This window comes from Dromiciops gliroides, chromosome 5, assembly GCF_019393635.1.
Source record: "Dromiciops gliroides isolate mDroGli1 chromosome 5, mDroGli1.pri, whole genome shotgun sequence".
Lineage (NCBI taxonomy): Eukaryota > Metazoa > Chordata > Mammalia > Microbiotheria > Microbiotheriidae > Dromiciops > Dromiciops gliroides.
Window position 1 is genome coordinate 13,286,478 of NC_057865.1, and position 19,046 is coordinate 13,305,523.

At 43.3% G+C, this 19,046-nt stretch overlaps 1 protein-coding gene across 1 annotated transcript in view; it reads left to right on the plus strand.

The window, feature by feature from the left end:
* The window catches only part of DNAH11 (dynein axonemal heavy chain 11), a 292,856-nt gene that overhangs the window by 148,655 nt on the left and 125,155 nt on the right, over positions 1-19,046 (plus strand). The window contains exons 43-47 of the mRNA XM_043967174.1: positions 1,450-1,600; positions 7,917-8,048; positions 13,737-13,910; positions 18,399-18,603; positions 18,705-18,870. Coding sequence (XP_043823109.1) covers positions 1,450-1,600; positions 7,917-8,048; positions 13,737-13,910; positions 18,399-18,603; positions 18,705-18,870 — 828 coding nt within the window. The remainder of the gene's footprint in view (positions 1-1,449; positions 1,601-7,916; positions 8,049-13,736; positions 13,911-18,398; positions 18,604-18,704; positions 18,871-19,046) is intronic.

Sequence of the window (19,046 nt, forward strand, 5' to 3'; positions counted from 1 at the left end):
AGTGGGTCATTACAGGGAGTTGTCAGTTCAAGAACCTCATTTCAGATCTCCAAATAACTGGGGTCAATACTCTCCACAAGCAAGCCTGAATTCTTTCCACAAAGCTGGCCCACTCTGCAAAATGAGTCTGAGCATTTGGGAAAATGAAAGGGAGGATGCCCTAGATCAGGGGTTGTCACAGTGCGAATCCTGCTCTGTGTGACCCGGAGCTAGTCATTTCCTTTTTCAGGGCTTCCTTTGAGTCTAGATGACCTCTGGGGCTCCTCTCAGCTCTCATCTAGGGTCTTCTGCAACCTCATAGAAAGCAAAACAAAACAAAACAAAACATCCTAATGAGGAGGAGATACCATGAGAGAAGTGTGGTTAGATGGAAATTATTCCGAGTGCCAACTCCCTGTGAGTCAGCAGTGTGGGATAGTAACTGAGAAAGCTGATGGAAGTTTTGGATGTTTGAAGAAAAACTTGGCTTCTAGGAATAAGCAGGTGTTAGTCTCTTTGTCCTCTGCCGACCAGCACCCATACAGAGCTCAGCTCTGGACCCCACCCTTGAGGAAGGATGCTGATGAATGGAAGAGCATGCAGAGGATGGCAACCAGCCGGTCTAAGGGCCTTGACTTCCTGCCATAGGAGGATGGGTTCAATGAACTGGGACTGTCTGGGAGATGTGGGAGAGCCATGCTAGCTGTCTGAAGGGTGTCCATGGAAACTGTATCAGACCTTCTGTGTTTGGCCCTGGAGGGCAGAAAGAACTGGGAGCAGTGGACAAAGAGGCAGACTTGGGCTTCATGCCAGGAAGCCTCCTTGACCATGAAAGTCATCCTGGAGTACGGGGTTGGGGAGGGGGGGGTGATTGAGGAGCTGGTGAGGTCCTACTGCTTGGGGCCTTAGAGGCAAGATGAGAGTTTGTTAGGCATACAATACTGGGAGTGGTCATTCCTGTGAGAGTCAGAATTAATATTGTCTGAGGTCCCTCCCAACACTGAGATGCTGGGAGTTATGGCAAAATGGTGCCTCCCTCCCTTATATTCAGAGGTGAGAGACTAGGGATGAGGAGCCCCAAATACCCTGTCAAACATGATTAATATCTTCATTAGATTGGCTGAGCTGCTTTCTTTCTCCTTTTTTATTGTCTTATAAGGTATGACTTTCTGATATTGATTATTTATCTCAATATCTTTTTATGTACATGTATAGATGTATATGCTTAAAATGTGTGTATGAGAGAGAGGGAGAGGAGGGAAAGGAGACAGGAGAGAGAGGGAGAGAAGAAGAGGGAATGCAAATGTGAATGCTCCAATTCAGGAAACAAAATGTTTACAGAGTGAGAAGTTGACACGACATAATTGCAAGCATGCCTCTGATTATTTGTACAAAGATGTGTCAGCTTTGTAAAAGCCGACTTCACAGACGCAGGTTTCAGTCCAATCTTCCTCCTCTTCTCTCTTCCAGGTATGTGGCCAGCTGGATTGACAAGAGAAGCCATCAGTCTGAAAAGGCCAATCTGACAATCCTTTTTGATAAATATGTTCCCCCGTGCTTGGATAAGCTGAGGACAAGCTTTAAAACAATCACTTTGATTCCAGAGAACAGTCTGGTTCAGGTTTGTGTCTTACCTTGGTAATAGTCAAAGAGAATTCTCCCTCCAGTCCAGAATTCTGCCTCCCTCTTTCTCTTAGGAGGCACACTATTGGTTTTCCCAGCCTTTCCCTACTTAGTCTCAGCCTCTTACTCAGGGAGAAAATGTCCCTCTTTCTAAACTGCTCTCTTTCCAATTTAACTGAAAAAGGGTTTGTAGAAAATATTTGAAAAGTGCCTTTCCAAGAAAGGGATGACTAATAATTGACTTTTATATTATGTTTAATGCATATGACCTCATTTAATGATATGACATCCTTGTGAGACAGGGGCTACAGACAGACAGATGGACAGACAGAACATTCGTTAAACATTTACCATGTGCATGCACTTAACAGTGTTCTAAGGACTGGGGTTACAAATATAAGCAAAAAGAGAAACAACCTCTGACCTCAGGGATCTTCCATTCTGGGGGAAAGGCAACACATACACAAGAGCTTACATTAAAGCTGAAGGGGGTGTGCTCAGAGACAAAGGGTAAAGGTCTAAAAAATCAGGAGCAGAGAGGGTGGAGGTTTCAGGAAAATGCATGGATCAGAGCAGGGAGCCAGAGGTGTGCAGATAGCTGCTAGGACCAAGGCATCAAAGTCCAGAAAACTGGGAGCAAAATTCATTATTAGATATTATTATCTTGATTTTACACATGAGGAAACTGAGGCTGAGAGATTTCAGGTGACTTGCCCAGAGTCATTCATATAGCTGGGTAAGTGTCCCTGGATAGGATTCAGACCCACGTTTTTTCTCACTTTGAGTGTAGCATTTTCTCTACTCGTCTGCTGCTTCCATTATGCAGCAAGGCCTCTCCGATTACTGGTCCTCAATTTGGCCCCAGCTGTGGCTATTGGCCCTTCATATTAGAATCAGAATCAGAGTTAAAAGGAACCATAAAGATGATCCAGGCCCCCATTTCATAGCTTAGGGAATCAATGGCTTAGGGAAATGAAAGCGCTTCCCAAAGATCACAGCTAGTTATTATGTCAAAGATGACCAGGTCTTCACCAAGACAGCTTGTCATTGCTGCAAAAGTACCAAATTGCCCTCTGACTGACTGTATTATAACCTGCAAGCAGCATGACGTTGGGGAGAAGTAAAGCATTTGGGTTCAAATCCTATCCAGTTCTTATTACTCACGTGATCCTAAACAGGAGCTTTAGCTCCTCAATCAAGAGAGGTGGTCTGGCCGGATGATTTGGAAGGTCTTTGCCATTTCTAAACCTATAAAAGACAAAAAAGTCAAAACCTCACATTGAGCTACACATATCACCTGGAATATATGTTATCTAGGAGTGTTTGCATTGAAATAAGTATAAATCTGTAAGTCAACAAATATTCATCAAACTTTTACTATGTGCTGGGCACCGTGCTAAATACTGGGGAAACAAAGAAAGGCAAAGATAAACTCCCTTCCATTAAGGAGTTCACATCCTGTTAGGGAAGAGCATGGATAAAATGGACATACAAGATATATACAGTGTAATGAGATCTCAAAAGGAAGTCATTAGGAGGAGGAGGAAAGGGAGAAATGGGAAAAGAGAATAAATGTTTGAAGCTAAAGAAATGAAGCTCAAATAGTAAAAATTTCAGCCATCATACAGTGAGTAAGGAGGAAAGTATCATTTTTGACTTGGAAATCACACAACCTAATCAACATAGCATGAGTCCATTGTTATTGTTCAATGAGATTGACAATTACAATGAAGTTAAATTGAAAATTATTTAATACAAATAAAAAAAAATCCTAACCCCAACTCAGAGGTTTGGGCTACTTCACACACCAATTAAATCAACAGCAGCCTTCAGCAGTTGTTATTCAAGGTATAATTTAGCGTTGAATGCAGGGCTGAATTTATTCATAATGCATTAATTATGGGGCCGATCTAATTAGTCTTCCTCTAGTTTCATACTTGTTAAAAGCAGGATGACATTCTTTCTCAGGCTGACTTGGTATCTTGTGTGATTCTTTCTGGTGTTAACTTTTTCATTCAAGGATTGTGTGAAAATAGGTCAGTGGGAAAAAAGATGGTTCTAGCTCTACAGTTCCTCTGTATTTAGAAGCAAGCTAGTGACTTCTGAGCTCCTGGGAGCTTCACTGAGTTTCCACTATTCCCCCGCTTCAGAGTCTGGTCCCTTCCCTGTGGGCAGTTGTAAAGAAATCAAATGGGTTAACAAAGGTAGAGAGCTTTGCAAACCTTAAAGTGATATATAAATCATAGCTATTATTATTGTTTAAAAATAAGAGTTTGTAGAGAAGAGAATGGCTTTAATAAAATACATGCTTGGTGGCAGCTAGGTGGTGCAGTGGATAAAGCACCAGCCCTGGATTCAGGAGGATGGGAGTTCAAATCCGACCTCAGACACTTGATGCTTACTAGCTTTGTGACCCTGGGCAAGTCACTTAACCCTCATTGCCCTACAAAAACCAAAACAAAACAAAAAAACACACATGCTTCCCTTTAAACATCCTTCCCAGTCTTGTTTTCCAAGCATACAATTTATCATAATAATTCTAATAGCAATACTTAACATCACATGTAAATAAAAATTACAGAGTGTGCTCCTCACAATAGCCCTGTGAGATAGGTACCACAGGTATTCACAACATTTCATAGATGGGGACAATAAGGCTAGAATTCAGGAACTTGCTCAAGGTCATACAGCTGATAAATTCAAGAGTTGGGCTTTGAACACAAGACTTCACCATTTGCAAATCTCCACCTCTTCCCAGTCGGTCACATCACTTTTCCATAATGAGGGCGGTTGGACTATATCAGTGGTGTGGAACTCAGATAGAGTTGTATCTAAGGATCCCTGCAGGCTCATATTGACTTAGAATAACACACACTTGCTTCTGGGGTGGAGCCAAGATGACAAAGTGGAACACTCAGTAAAGCTCTCCCAACATTCCTCTCCAAACAACCTTAAAATAATGCCTCAATTCGGATTCTGAACCAACAAAAGGTTAAACAATCCAAAGACAACTCGGGAGGTCAGGAAGAGAGATCGGTGACACAGGGGAAGAGGCTGAAACAATAGCGATAGGACAAGGTGGTGACAAAAGCAGCAGCAGCAGCTTTGGAAACTCTCAAGCCAGAGACAGTAAGGGGACCTGGCAACTGGTCAGAAAGATTACAGGGGACTGTGTCCTTTGCTAGCACTGTACAAAGGACCAGATGCTGCTTGACATATCCACCATCTATACCTTCTGGGTGTGTAATTTAAATTTCTAAATGTGGGTTCTATCTGTCCCCCCAGTTTTGGGGGGAAACTGACTAAAATCACTGATAAACGAGTTTAGGTTTTTTAAGGGTTTCTTGAAAGATAGTAAAAGAAAGAGAAAGATTGAGAACAGATTTCTTATAGCCTGAAATCCTCGCCTTCCTGAACTCCCCTGTGAAATTCCCTGCCACCAGGCTGATATCTCACAGCCAAAGAGAGCATAGAGCAAGCTCCCTGCGCAGGCTCAGCCTCCTCCTTCCTATCCCCTCCCAGAAATGGGAGGCTCTTCAAGCTGATTGGTTGACTGGGCTGGAAGGTGGTCAAAGTTCAAAATTGTTAGCTTCTGAGAACCATGTTTTCTTAAGTACTCTCAAGTACCAGCCAGATGTGCTTAGAATCTAGTTAACTAGAAGTCAACCATTAATTCAGTCAATTCAATCAGTTTATCTGCTAAATCCATTATCTTAACACATGGGTCCTAGTTCAAGGGCAAAAAGGAACACTTTCAGTCAAGAGGAAGTGAAGGCCCTTAGGTCACAGGGGTAGCAATCATGACTTCAGACAAAGCACAAGCAAAAAATAGATCCGTTTAAAGAAATAAGCAGGAAAAGTAAATCTTGCTTAATGATGCCATAGAAAATGAAGTAATATCAGTTCTAAACATACTGGCATCAAATATAATAGCATCTAAATTCTTTTTTTTAACCAGGAAGGATTTTATTTTTCTCCCATAAGCATTAAAAAAAAATAAATATTTTGTTTAAAGTTTTGAGTTCCAAATTTTGTCTCCTTCCTTCCCTCCCTTACCCCTCCCTGAAGTGGTAATCAATCTGGTATAGGATACACATGTGCAGTTAGCATCTAAATTATTTTTTGTTTGTTTTTGCAGGGCAATGAGGGTTAAGTGACTTGCCCAGGGTCACACAGCTAGTAAGCCTCAAGTGTTTGAGGTCGGATTTGAGCTCAGGTCCTCCTGAATCCAGGGCTGGGGCTTTATCTATCCACTGTGCCACCTAGCTACCCCCAGCATCTAAATTCTTAAAGGAAAAGTTAAATGAATTAGAGGAGGAAATAGTAAAACTATACTAGTAAGGGAACTATACATTCCCCTCTCAGGGCTAGATAAATCTAACTACAAAATAAATAAGAAAGAAGTCAGGGAGATGAATTGAAACTTAGAAAACTTATAAAAGGGGCAGCACAGTGGATAGAGCACTGGCCCTGAATTCAGGAGGACCTGAGTTCAAATGTGGCCTCAGACACTTGACACTCACTAGCTGTGTGACCTTGAGCAAGTCACTTAACCCCAATTGCCTCACCAAAAAAAAAAAAGAAAGAAAGAAAGAAAGAAAAGTTATAATAGACCTCTGGAGGAAACTGAATGGAAGTAGAAAGGAGTATACCTTTTTCTCAGCTATACATATCACCTTTACAAAAACTGACCATGCATTAGTTTATTAAAATCCACACAACCAAATTTAGAAAAATTAAATGAACCATTTTTAGACCATAATGCAAAAAAAAATCACATTCAATAAAGGGCCATGGAAGCATATATTAAAAATCAATTGGGGGGCAGCTAGGTGGCGCAGTGGATAGAGCACCGGCCCTGGAGTCAGGAGGACTTGAGTTCAAATCTGGCCTCAGACACTTAACACTTACTAGCTGTGTGACCCTTGACAAGTTACTTAAGCCCAATTGCCTCACTAAAAAAAAAATCAATCAGAAACTAATCCTAAAGAATGAGTGGGTCAAAGAACAAATCACTGAAAAAACAATAGCATTAAAAAGAATGACAATGAGACAACATTCAAAAATTTGTGGGAAAATTTATCTCTCTAAACAAGTATCAATAAAAAAGACAAAGAGCAGATCAATAAATTGGGCATGCAGTTAAGAAAGCTAGAACAAATTTTAAATCCCCAATTAAACACCAAAATGGAAATCCCCAAAATAAAGAAGAGATTAATAAATTTAAAAGTATAAAAACCATTGAACTAATTAATAAAACCAGGGGCTGGTTTTACCGAGGAGGGGAACCAATAAAACATATAAACCCGTGGTTAATTTGATTTTTAAAACAGAAGAAAGCCAAATTGCCACTACCAAAATTGAAGAGGGTAAATTCATTGCTAATGAAGATGAAATTAAAGCAATTATTAGGAGTTATTTTGCCTAATTATATTCCAGTGAAACTGACAATCTAAGTGAAATGGATGAATATGTATAAAAAATATAAACTGCCTGGATTAACAGAAGAGTAAAAATACTTAACCTTATTTTGGAAAAAGAAATTGAACAAGTCAAAAGAGCTCCTTAAGAAAACAAATCCCCTGGACCAGGTAGATTTACAAGTGAATTCTACCAAACATTTAAGGAACAATTCATCTTTACCAGGAGAGCCTATACATGAAATCATAGATTGAATTTAAAAAAAAAAGATGAACCTGTGATCAACGAGAAGCCCAGAAAAGTGCCTTGCCCAAGTTCCCACAGCTGGTGAGCAGAAATGCTATGACTCCAAACCATTGCTGTATATTACAGTTAACACAATAGCTAGCCTGTATATGACACTTGAAAGTTAGCAAAGTACAGTAGAAATATTATCACATTTTATCCTCATCACCACCTTGGGAGGTAGGTGCTAAATATTAACCCCATTTTATAGATGAGGAAATTGAGGCAGGCGGGTTAAGTGACTTGCTCAGGTTCACACAACTAGTGAGTGTATAATATTGGCTTTGAACTCAGGGCTTCCTGATACCAGGTCCAGCATTCCATCATCTGTGCCACATCTCTACTGTTTGTAAAAAGGGTATGATGACCGCGCCTACCTTGCAGGCTTGTTTTGAGGATCAAATGAGATCACACTTGCAAACCTTAAAGCACCCCCAGATGGTTGGTCCTCATATGCCGCTGTCCCTTCCCACCCTCCAGGCACCTCTCCATGACCATGGTGTGATGGCATTTCTCAGCCACATAGCACGTTGTTTATTGTTTTAGTCCTTTTGCTTGAAGCCCCATCTCATCTCAGCTATTTCTTTTTTATTATTATTTTCTTTTAGACTCTTTGTTCTCTTTTGGATTGTTTGCTGACCCCAGAAAATGTGCCCTCAGAAAGCCCAAGGGAAGTCTATGAGATCTACTTTGTCTTTGCTTCTATCTGGGCCTTCGGGGGAGCCCTGCTCCAAGATCAGGTACGAGTACAGGAACAAATGTGGGAGAAATAGACCATGAGACACATTAAACTATGATGTGCAGGTTTGCAAAGCACATACAATGGTTTCTCCCCTCAGGCACCACGATGGTTCAGGCTCACATCCCCTCTCTCCTGGGCTGTTAGGACAGCCCCCTCATTGGTCTCCTTGCCTCCTGCCCCAACTGCCAGAGAGAGAATCTGAAAGTCCAAAATGCCACTCCCCTCCTCAATAAGCATTAGTGGCTCCCCATTGCCTCTCAGATACAAAATAAACCCCATTCTTCTTGAACTTTGGGCACTATATGCTGGTTCCCACCTCTCACTGAAAGTACAGTCTGCTCATGATCCATTTTCATTTAAATGAAAGAGCCGTGTTGGACTAACTGAATAGGGACATGATGCTGGCCAGAACTGTCAGTCTCAGTCCTACTGAGACTTAGCTTGTTGTTTAGTTAGGTGTTTTTAGAATCTGATGATAAATAGTGCCCTGTTCCTTTTAAAATAAAATAATAGGGGGCAGCTAGGTGGCCCAGTGGATAAAGCACTGGCCTCGGATTCAGGAGGACCTGAGTTCAAATCTAGCCTCAGAGACTTGACACTGACTAGCTGCGTGACCTTGGGCAAATCACTTAACCCTCATTGCCCCACAAAAATTTTTAAAAAACATTTATAAAATAAAATAATAGATTGTATTGATATTTTTGTTTTCATATCACCTATATTTCCCCTGGATCCCTCCCCTCTACTCCTACAAAGGCATCCCTTATTACAAGGATTGTTTTTTCTAAGAGGAAGAGAGAGAAAAAAATCCATCAAAATTGTTTAACACATTGAGAAACACCTATTATGTCGAGGGTTGCACCTGTGGATCCCTCCCCACTCCCCAGTCAAGAAGTTGGGGCAGATGTCCTCACATCTCTCTTCTTTGGGGGGTGTCCTTCTTCAAACTTTCACAACATTCAGCTTCCATTACGTTGTGGTGCTCATCTTCCACATTGTTGCAGACATTATACACAGTGTTTTCTTGGCCCTTCTAATTTCATTCTGCATCAGTTCATATAAGTCTTCCGAGGCTTATATGAATACATAGTCAACGTATTCATTGTCTCTTACAATACGGTAATATATTCGAGTACCACAGATTGTTTGGCCGTCCCAAAATGATGGACAGTGACTTTGTTTCCAAATTCTTTGCTACCAGGAAAAGAGCTTCTATAAATGTTGGTATCTGTGGGCCTTTTCTTTTTGTCCATGATTCCTTGGTGCCCGTGCATTGTCACTGGGACGTTTTGCTCTTACAAAACAAACAAAATCTACCTGTGGGCTTGACTTCCAGCTATAATAATGGCTGATACACGCCAAATGTGACAGCATATGTCTGGGGAAGGCTGAGGTGAGTGCATCCCTCAAGTTCAGGAATTCAGAGATAGAGTATAAACCTTACACTGATAGGGCAGCCCTCAGGCTACCTAAGGAGAATAGCAAACAGGCTCTGGCTGGGAAGAGGCAGCAGGTTAAAGCTTCTCTTGTCATCAGCAGTGGGATTGGGCCCTTGGGTGACTGCTCCACTTGGCGGAAAATAGGGAAATCTAATCTCAGAATGATGATAATGATGATGGTGGATATTCAGGTAAACTCTAAGGTTTGTGAGACCAAAAATCTCACTTGATCTTCAATACCAGCCTCTTAGGTGTAGGTACCAAAGCACTTACTATCCCCATTGTTTGGGGGGTCAGGGTTGGGCGAGAAGGGAATGAGTCCCAGGAGGGCAAAGGCCTTGCGGGTGGTCATTCAGCTTGCAAGTATCAGAAGCAGGGTTCTAATTCAGCTCCATGCTATCGCTCTTCACTATACTGCTCAGAAGGGGGAAGGGGGTGCAGGGGAGAAGCCTGTGTGTGAGTTCCCTTCCCTGGCCTTTCAGCAAGGCAGCTGCTGCCCAGGCTTGGACAGAAATGGAGAGATGCCAAGGCTGCTGACGGCATTAGCGGGGAGCTCTCAGCATGTGGACGGGAGGAGGGAGAATCTGAATCACGCTTCACCTGCTTTTCCCTTCTTCTGAGACAGCTGTGGAAAGGGGAGAAGGGTGTCACACAGATGGGCCAGGGAGTGGGGGCAGGGCTCTCATCTCTGGGGCCTATAGCAGCATTTCTGATCCATGGCCCCAGCAGGAAGGGAGGGTCACTGGGGGGCTGTCCAGCTATTTCAAAATTGGTTTCCCTCCCTCCCTGTCCCTCCTCTCTCTCCCTCTCCCCTCCCCTGCCTCCCTCCCTCACCCTCTCTCTCCCTTCCTTCCCCTTTCTCCCTCCCTCCTTCCCTTCTTCCCCTTTCCCTCTTTCTCCCTTTCCTTCTCCCTCCCCCTCTCCTTCCCTCCTCCCTCTCCCTCTCCTTCCGACATCCTCCTTCACACACACGTTTTTTAGCACTGCCTTTTTTTTCTGATAAAGGCACCAGGCCCTCGAACTGTCGATTCCAAGCCATACGCTAGCCTTGCACCATGTAATGTACCCTGGTTTGGGAGTCCGAGGATATGGGTCTGAATCCTGGTTCTGTCACTTATTGCCTGCGTGACCTTGTAAGTCACAATCTCTCTGGGCCCAGTCCTCATTTGGACAGTGAAGCAGTTGGGCCGGATGCCCCCTGAGCTCCTTCTGCCTCTGGAGCCGTCGGTTACCCATCGGTGATCGTTTTCTACATCAAGACCCAGAGGTGGAGGGACCTTCGAGGCCCTGGAGACCAACCTTTTCTTTTTACAGATGAGGAAACTGAGGTCAGGGAGGGTAAGTGACTTGCCCAGGGTCAATAAGTGAGTATCTGAGTCAGTATTTGAGCCTAGACACTTCTTGCTTGAGTCCAATGACCATCTTCTAGGCCATGTTGCCCCTTATCCATGACTGCAGAGGGTGACATAGTGGAGAGACCTGGGCTAAGACAATGATGCAGAGAAGCGCCTGCCCTCAGGGAGCTTCCGTCCTAACGGGAGGAAGAGAGCTAGGCGTCGGTGAATGATTGGGTGCCTTCATTGCCTCTGGGTCAGTCCCCCACCCCTTCCTTTCAGTCCCTCCCATCATTAGGTCCTTGCCAGGTGTCTCTGGCTGTGTTCAGTCTCTAGACCTCCGGGCCCAGACTCAACAGAAACCAGGGGAGGATGCAGGAGAAGGAATCTGTCCTTGAAGGGTTCCTTCTCTTTGTTCCAAGCTGGCTGGGATGAGGCAAGAGCCTAAAATAACTTGATGAGGTCATTCGTGCCCCAGTGGGGCACCTCTCCTTGTCACTAGGTTACCAGAACTGTGTTCTATAATTAATTTGGTTCTAGCATCCATCCTCCCAAATCCCAGGGAGCCCCTTCCTGGTAACCAAATTGACAGTGTTTGGCTACTGATTGTCCTCTCTCTGTACCTAGTCTAGTGCCCGGCCCAAGTGCCTTGCATATAGGAGGTGATTAATAAATGCTGATTGAATTGGATTGAGAACATTGGTAAGAATCAATCAATGGATTCTTCTGTGCCTATGGATTTTGTCCGTTCAGATTTGGGATAAGGAAGGCCTGGTGGAAATAATCCCCTATCTGGGGCAGTAGGCTGGGCAGTAATTCAGGTTCTAATACTTAAGCACTGGCTTCTCTGTCCTCATTTTCCTCCTCTATAAAGTGAGGGGGTTATTCAAGATGTTAGTACTGTGATGCCTTCCAGATTGAATTCTGTAATTCCTATTAGAATCCCTTTGGCCTTGGCTGCCCCTTGGGGTCTTTGGAGCTCAGTTTCCTCCTCTGTAAAATGAGGGGTTGGACGAGATGACCTCTGACATCTTCCAGCTCACTTGGGTTGGATGCAGGCCCAGATGAAGTTACTAGTGCTTCAGGAAAGAGCAGGACCTGGCATTTCGGTGACTCCTGGGGCAGGGGCACAGACCACCAAAGAGATGAGAATCCTCTGTTCATTCTGCCTGAGAGAATTCTGGGGCCAGCTCCCTCTGAATGAAACTCTCTCCAAAGCAGCTTGAGCATAGATGGCCAACTCAATGTCCCCCTTTCTTAGCAAGATTCCTATGAGCCTCAGGGTTGTTCATAGCTCACCAGTGCTTCCATGTTGACACTCTGGAACTATGACAGGTTGGAGGCAAATGGTCACTGCCCAGATTTCGCTCTTCTCCATGGAGCCCCTTGAAGGTAGAGGCTGTTGGATTTTTGTCTTTGTATCCTCCGTGCCCAACACACAGTAGGCACTTGATAAACTCCAAGTGAATTGACTTTTCCATTCATGCCTTAATAGGATCCCATATTTAGTGAGAGAAGTTACAGGCTATCTGGTCCAAGTCCTTTTGCTGTATAGATAAGGGAGCTGAGGCACAGAGAGGCAAAGTACTTGCCCGAAGCAATGTGCTGGGTGGCAGAGCCAGGCTTTAAACCCAGAATCCCTAGCTCCAAATCCGGCCTGCTTCCTTTGTACTCCTACTGTGGCCCCACATGATGGTCACGTCTCTGATCTAGGCCAGATGCAGAGGAGACTATAAGGGGCTAGTGAAAGGAGAGTAGATGAGTGGAAGTGGTGGTGGGGGAAGCAAGAGTGTAAGACCACAGAAGATACGCAGCTGGGGAAAATGAGGTTCCTTCTTTCTCTCTTCCTTCCTTCCTTCTTTCCTTCCTTCCTTCTTTTCTTCCTTCCTTCCTTTTCCTTCCCCCTTTCTCTCTCCCTTCTTTCCTCTCCTTTCTTTCTTACTTTCTCTCCCTACCTCTCCTTCTCGTCTTTTACCCTCTCCCTTTCCTTCTCCTTCTCTCCCTTTCCCCACTTCCTTCCTTTTCCCTCATTTGGCAGGGATCAGTGGAGATTTGGAGTCAGAAGGGATCTGAGTTGGTATGAATTCCACCTCTGAAACTTACTAACCACATGAATACAGGCCAGTTGCCTCACCATTAAGAACCTCGTTTTCCTTACCTGTAAGATGGGGATGGAAGCACCTATAGTCCCTCCCTCACAGGATTTCTGGGAGGCTCACATGAAGGTTTTACAAACACCGGCTGTTCTGATGATGCTCTGGTCAGAGGTGGCCACAGGCCACTGTTGACCTCAAATGCTCTGATTTCCAGGCTAGGAAAAAATACATCATGGCCACTGGCAACCGTGCAGCAGAATCTCCAAGCGTCAGCTCTCTGTCACACTCCAATGATGCCCCCTGAGAACTCCCTCTTCTGGGCGGGGGTGGGGGGTGGCTGTATCTGGGCCCGAAGGCCTTCAAGCCAGATGTGAGATTGATGCCTTATCTGGAATGTTTCTGAGAGCATTCGTGGGTCCTTCTGATGTGGAGGACATGCCTCTGGCATCCCTTGCAACTTGGAGACTCTGTCATTCTGATTCCAGGAAATGGTTTCCTGACATAACTTACCTTAGCTACAGTCCAAGCTCCCTCTTGCCCATATATGCTCTTTTCGTGAGTTATGCCCCGCCCCCAAATCTACACATATAGAGAATTGATAGGACTGGGGCTAGAGGTTTCATTGGTGATTGTGGGTTGACTCAATAGAAATTTGGGTATTGAATAGGATTTAAGGGTCCAGAAGAGTTGAAGCCTACTTAATTCATTCACTCAGTTAATCATTCATTCATTCATTCATTCATCCATCCACTCATGTGAGGCTGCCATAATGTCACATTAGCCAACTCAGTGACCCTTCCTGTTTAATCTTCTTTAGCTTTCAGATTATCCAACTGAATTCAGTCGCTGGTGGCTCAAACAGATGAAAGCAGTCAAGTTTCCATCCCAGGGGACAATTTTCGATTATTATCTTGACCCCAAGACCAGAAAATTCTTGCCTTGGGCTGATAAAGTTCCCAAATTGACTATGGATCCAGATACTCCTTTACAGGTAGGTACATGAAGTGTGTCAACTTTCAAAGGCAATGTTTGTATGCAGAGTCATTATTTCTATTGTAATTGGAGTTCTGGAAGTTGAGTGCAAAAATGCATTGACTGATTATCCAGAGAGAGAGAGAGAGAGAGAGAGAGAGAGAGAGAGAGAGGGGCAATTGTCCCTCTTCTATGCTATGTTACTCAGATCATATCTGGGGTGCTGTATTCAGTTCTAGACACTAGGTTTCAGTAAGGACATTGAGAAGCTAGAATGTGTCCTAAGGAGGGTAAATAGGATCATGAAGGACCTTGAATTCATGCAATATGAGGATTCATTGGAAGAAATAGGGGTGTTCATTCTTTGAGAGAAGAAAGATACTCAATGTATGTGATTGAATTGGACTGAATTGACATGAAGGGCCACCGAGTCTCACCTGCATCTGAATGAGGATTCTCTCACCGAATGGCCATCCAGTTCCATGTTGAAGACCTCCAGGGAGGGTGAGTTGCTACTTCCCAAGACAGCCCACCCCTCTTGGGGCAGCTCTCCTATGTTAGAGTGGTTCCCTTGGCAGCTGAACTTTGCAACACAGTTCTCTGGAGCCAAGGGGAGGTCAATCCCCTTCTAAGTGACACACACACACACACACACACACACACACACACACTAGAAGGTGGCTTTGCTCCTCAGTACTAAACGCTGCTCTTTCCCTTAGTTGACCTTCCTATGTCATGATCTCAAAGCCCTTAGCCAGCCTGGTTGTCCTTCTCAGGACCCTCCAGCTATCACTGCCCTTTGTAAAATGGGATGTCCAAGGCTAAGGACAGTGGTTGGAATCTGACCAGGGCAGGACTTGGCGGGACCATTACTGGATTGGAACTCTCCACCTCTGTTAATTCAGCCTAAGAAGCTGTTAGCTTGTTGACTGCTCCTTGAAACTGTTGCCTTACACTCAGCTCAGAAGCCATTCACTTCCCCCTCCCACCTCAAGCTGTCAACTTCATTGCCCTGCCATCTCCAGAGCTCCTGCTGCCCCAATGTTGATGGTCAGTTTTCCTTTTCTCTGTTCTTTGCTGCCCCATTCCTCCTCAAAACTGTAGTTGTGAGCTGAGCCTGGGCTTGAGTATGAGCTCAGAAATCGCTGGACAATGTACAGACCCAGGCTTTGGAACACAGAACCTTTCTCAATCAGACCTCATCCCTTTCTGGCAGCCTCATCCATGTGGAGCATAGCCCTGCCAGCTTGCCCCTCTTGATAGGTCTACATGGCATTGTTGGATTAGAGCATATCATCATGATGGAGGTTGGTCATGATGGCCTTGAATCCACAAGCTGCGTGACCTTAGACAAGTAGCTTAACTCCTCTGGGCCTCATTGGCTTCATCTGCAGAATGCAAGGGTCATATTCGGTGGCCTCTAAATTCCCTTTTAGCCCCAGATCTATGATTGTATAAGATTGTGCCCTCTTTAAGGAGTCACAGAAATGATGCCTCTTTAAGAATGATTTTCGGGCAGCTAGGTGGCACAGTGGATAAAGCACCAGCCCTGGATTCGGGAGTTCCTGAGTTCAAATCCGGTCTCAGACACTTGACACTTACTAGCTGTGTGACCCTGGGCAAGTCACTTAACCCCAACTGCCTCACCAAAAAACAAACAAACAAACAAAGAGTGATTTTCAAATTCATTGGCTAAAATAAAATCCTCAACAATCCAAAATAGTCCACTCCCTAAGGGTTCCAGAAAACCTACTGCTTTAAGTGATTATTTGGATTGACAAAAGAGAGGAATTTAGAGTGATTATTTAGCTAACAAAAGGATTCCCCCAAAGGAACAGATAATGAATGCCCCTAGAGTATCTAACAAATGTGATTATAGCTCTAGAGTTAGAAGGAATCATTGGAAGCCACCTGGTCCACTTCCCTCATTGTACAAATTAATAAACTGAGGCTGAGGAAGTTTAAGTGACTTGCCCAAGGTATCTTAGGAAGTTAGTGGGCATTAAAGTAAAGTTTTAAAACCAAGAACAATTTACTCCTGGAGCACAGGATTTGATTGGCAAGGGTTCAGCTGCATTATACCCTCAGACCCCAGAAGTCTCCAGCTCAGGATGACATCTACCTTCTCTCATTTTGAATTTGAATTAGCCATTGCCTTACACATTTACTTAGTACTTCACTAATATACTAATTAAATTGTAAACCTCTAAAGGGCAAGAATCAAGGCTTATGCTGAGTAGAAAGAGGACTGAATTTGGAGTCAGGAGACACCCAGCATTCAAATCCCACCACTGCTCCTTACTACCTGTGTGACCATGGTCAAGTCACTTAACTTCTTTGGGATTCAGTTTCCACCCCTGTAAAATGAAGACATTTTAAAACATTATATATTCACTTCTGAGGGCAGAGTCAAGATGGTGGAATAGAGAAAGCACTCAGCCAAGCTCTCCCAACTTTCCCTTCCAAACAACTACTCCACAAATCAAATTCCAAATTGGAAGAGGCAACAAAAGATCAGAGTGAGACATTTTTCCAGCCCAAGACAACATAGAAGTCAGAAAGAGATCTGTGACATGGAAGAGGTGACTGTACCAGAAACCATGTGGATGAAACACTAATGGTGGGACCAGATGGTGGTAACAGAAACAGTAGCTTCAGAAACTCTCAAGTAAATAACAGTAAAGAGATCAAACAAGTAGATAGAAAGAGATTATGGCAAAGCCTTGTGCTAGATCTGGACTCAGGACCGGATGCTGTTTGGCAACTCCAATGTCTGGACTCACTTCTGGGTCATAGTTCAAGGGCAGAGAGGAGGACTTTCATTTAAGAGGGAGTGGAAGACTTGAGGAAGAGTATCCTTTTGGTTGCAAGTAATTAAGGACCCTGGCCCAAGGGATCAGGGACCCTAATGAGTAGCACTTTATTGGGGAAGTAAAAATGGTCATTTGGGTTATTTGAAATTAAATAGCTTTTGCACAAACAAAACAAATGCAGCCAAAGAAAACTTGAAACTGAGGGGGGAAATGTACAGCAAGTTTCTCTGATAAAAGCCTCATTTCTCAAATATATAGGGAACTGAAGTAAATATATTAAAAAATCAGGGTCATTCTCCAGATGATGAGTAATCAAAAGGCATGAACAGGCAGTTTTCAGAAGAAGAAAACAAAGCTATCAATGGCCACATTAAAAAATGTTCTAAATCACTATTGATTAGAGAAATGAAAATTAAAACAACTCTGAGATACTATCTCACACCTATCAGATTAGCTAACATGATAGAAAATGAAAATGACAAATGCTGGGGGAGATATGGAAAGATTTGGGATACCAAGGCACTGTGGTGGAGTTGTGAAAAAATGCCAACCATTCTGAAGAACAATTAAGAATCACACCCAAAGAATTACAAAACTCTGCATTCCCTTTCACCCAGCAATACCACTACTAGGTCAGTACCCCAGAAAGATCAAAGAAAAGGGGGGAAGGGACCTATTTGTACAAAAAATTCAGCAGCTCTTTTTGTAGTAGCAAAGAATCAGAAATTGAAGGAATGCCAATCAATTGGGGAATGGCTAGACAAGTTGTATGTAGTATATGATTGTGATGGAATATTATTGTACTGTAAGAAATGATGAATCGGATGGTTTCAGAAAAATCTGGGAAGACATAAAAAGTGAAGTGAACAGAACTGGGAAAACATTGTATGCAGTAACAGCAATATTGTATAATGATCAGTGCTGAAAGACTTAGCTGTTCTGATCAAGACAATGAGCCAAGAAAATTTCAAAGAACCCATGATGAAAAGTACTATCCACTTTCAAATTGAAGCACACTTTTTTTTTCACTTTCTTAATTTTTCTTGGGGTTTTTTTGTCTGTGTTTTCTTTTGCAGCATGGCTAGTAAGGAAATATGTTTTGCATGGCTCCACATGTATAATCAATATCAAATTGCTTGTCTTCTCAAGGAAAGGAAGTGGGCTGGAGGGAGAGAATTTGGAACTCAAAATTGTTTTTAAATGTTAAAATTCTTTTAAACATGTATCTGGGAAATAATCGACAAAATTAAAAACATTAAAAGCATTAAAAACTAAAAAATAAAATGAGGAGGTTTGATGAGATATTCTCTAAACTCTTTCAGCTCTAAATTTGTAGTGCTTTGAACATAGTATACATGATAGTTGTGCTTCTACCCACACTGACAAGTCATAACCCTTTCAAGGGTTTCGTTGTCACCATTTTGAAGATGAGAAAACAGGCTGGTAAAGGGGAAGGGCCTCCCTGGGAGTCATGCTGCCTTCCTCATGTTACCTGTGTTAGGTTCTTCTCATATTTAAACTAAAAATCCTGCAGAATTTCAGAATAGACAGGAATCACTGGCCACCCCTCCCCTGATCTCCAGGCCAAGATTCCCTTAACTGTAAGATGTGTGCTTGGGATGAGATGATGCCTCCATGCAAGGAATGCCCTGCCTCTCCTCCCACTACCTGCTCTCTTTTCTACCTTTTTCCAGACAGTCCTTGTCCCCACTCAGGAGACAACACGTCTCCGATATTTTGCTGATTTGCTGCTGGCAAAAGGGAAGCCATTAATGCTTGTCGGTGGTGCGGGCGTGGGGAAAAGCATCTTTGTGAATGATACACTTGCTGGTCTCTCTGAAGATTACATGGTGGCCAAGGTTCCTTTCAACTACTACACAACATCTGCTGTTCTGCAAAGTAAGAGCCTGGCTTAGGGCATCTCCTTAATAAATGCTCATCGATTGATGATTGAGTGAGTGAGTGCAGGATGGGGACTAGTGATGGTATCCTTGTTTCAGAGATTCTTGAGAAGCCACTAGAGAAAAAAGCAGGACGTACCTATGGCCCAATAGGAAACAAGAAGCTGATTTATTTCATCGATGATATGAACATGCCTGAAGTAGACACGTATGGCACAGTCCAGCCTCACACACTGATTCGACAGCACATTGACTATGGACATTGGTGAGCGAATCTCCATAATTTTGTTCCCTGCCCCAAGCCAATAATCACCAGTAAAAAAAAAAAAAAAAAACTCTTGGTAGCCCCTCTGATCTTGCCAAAGAATTTCCTGTGATCTCTCATGAAACTATTAAAAAATACTCTAAAAATCTCTTTGTTTTGTATTGAAAACCTTTCTC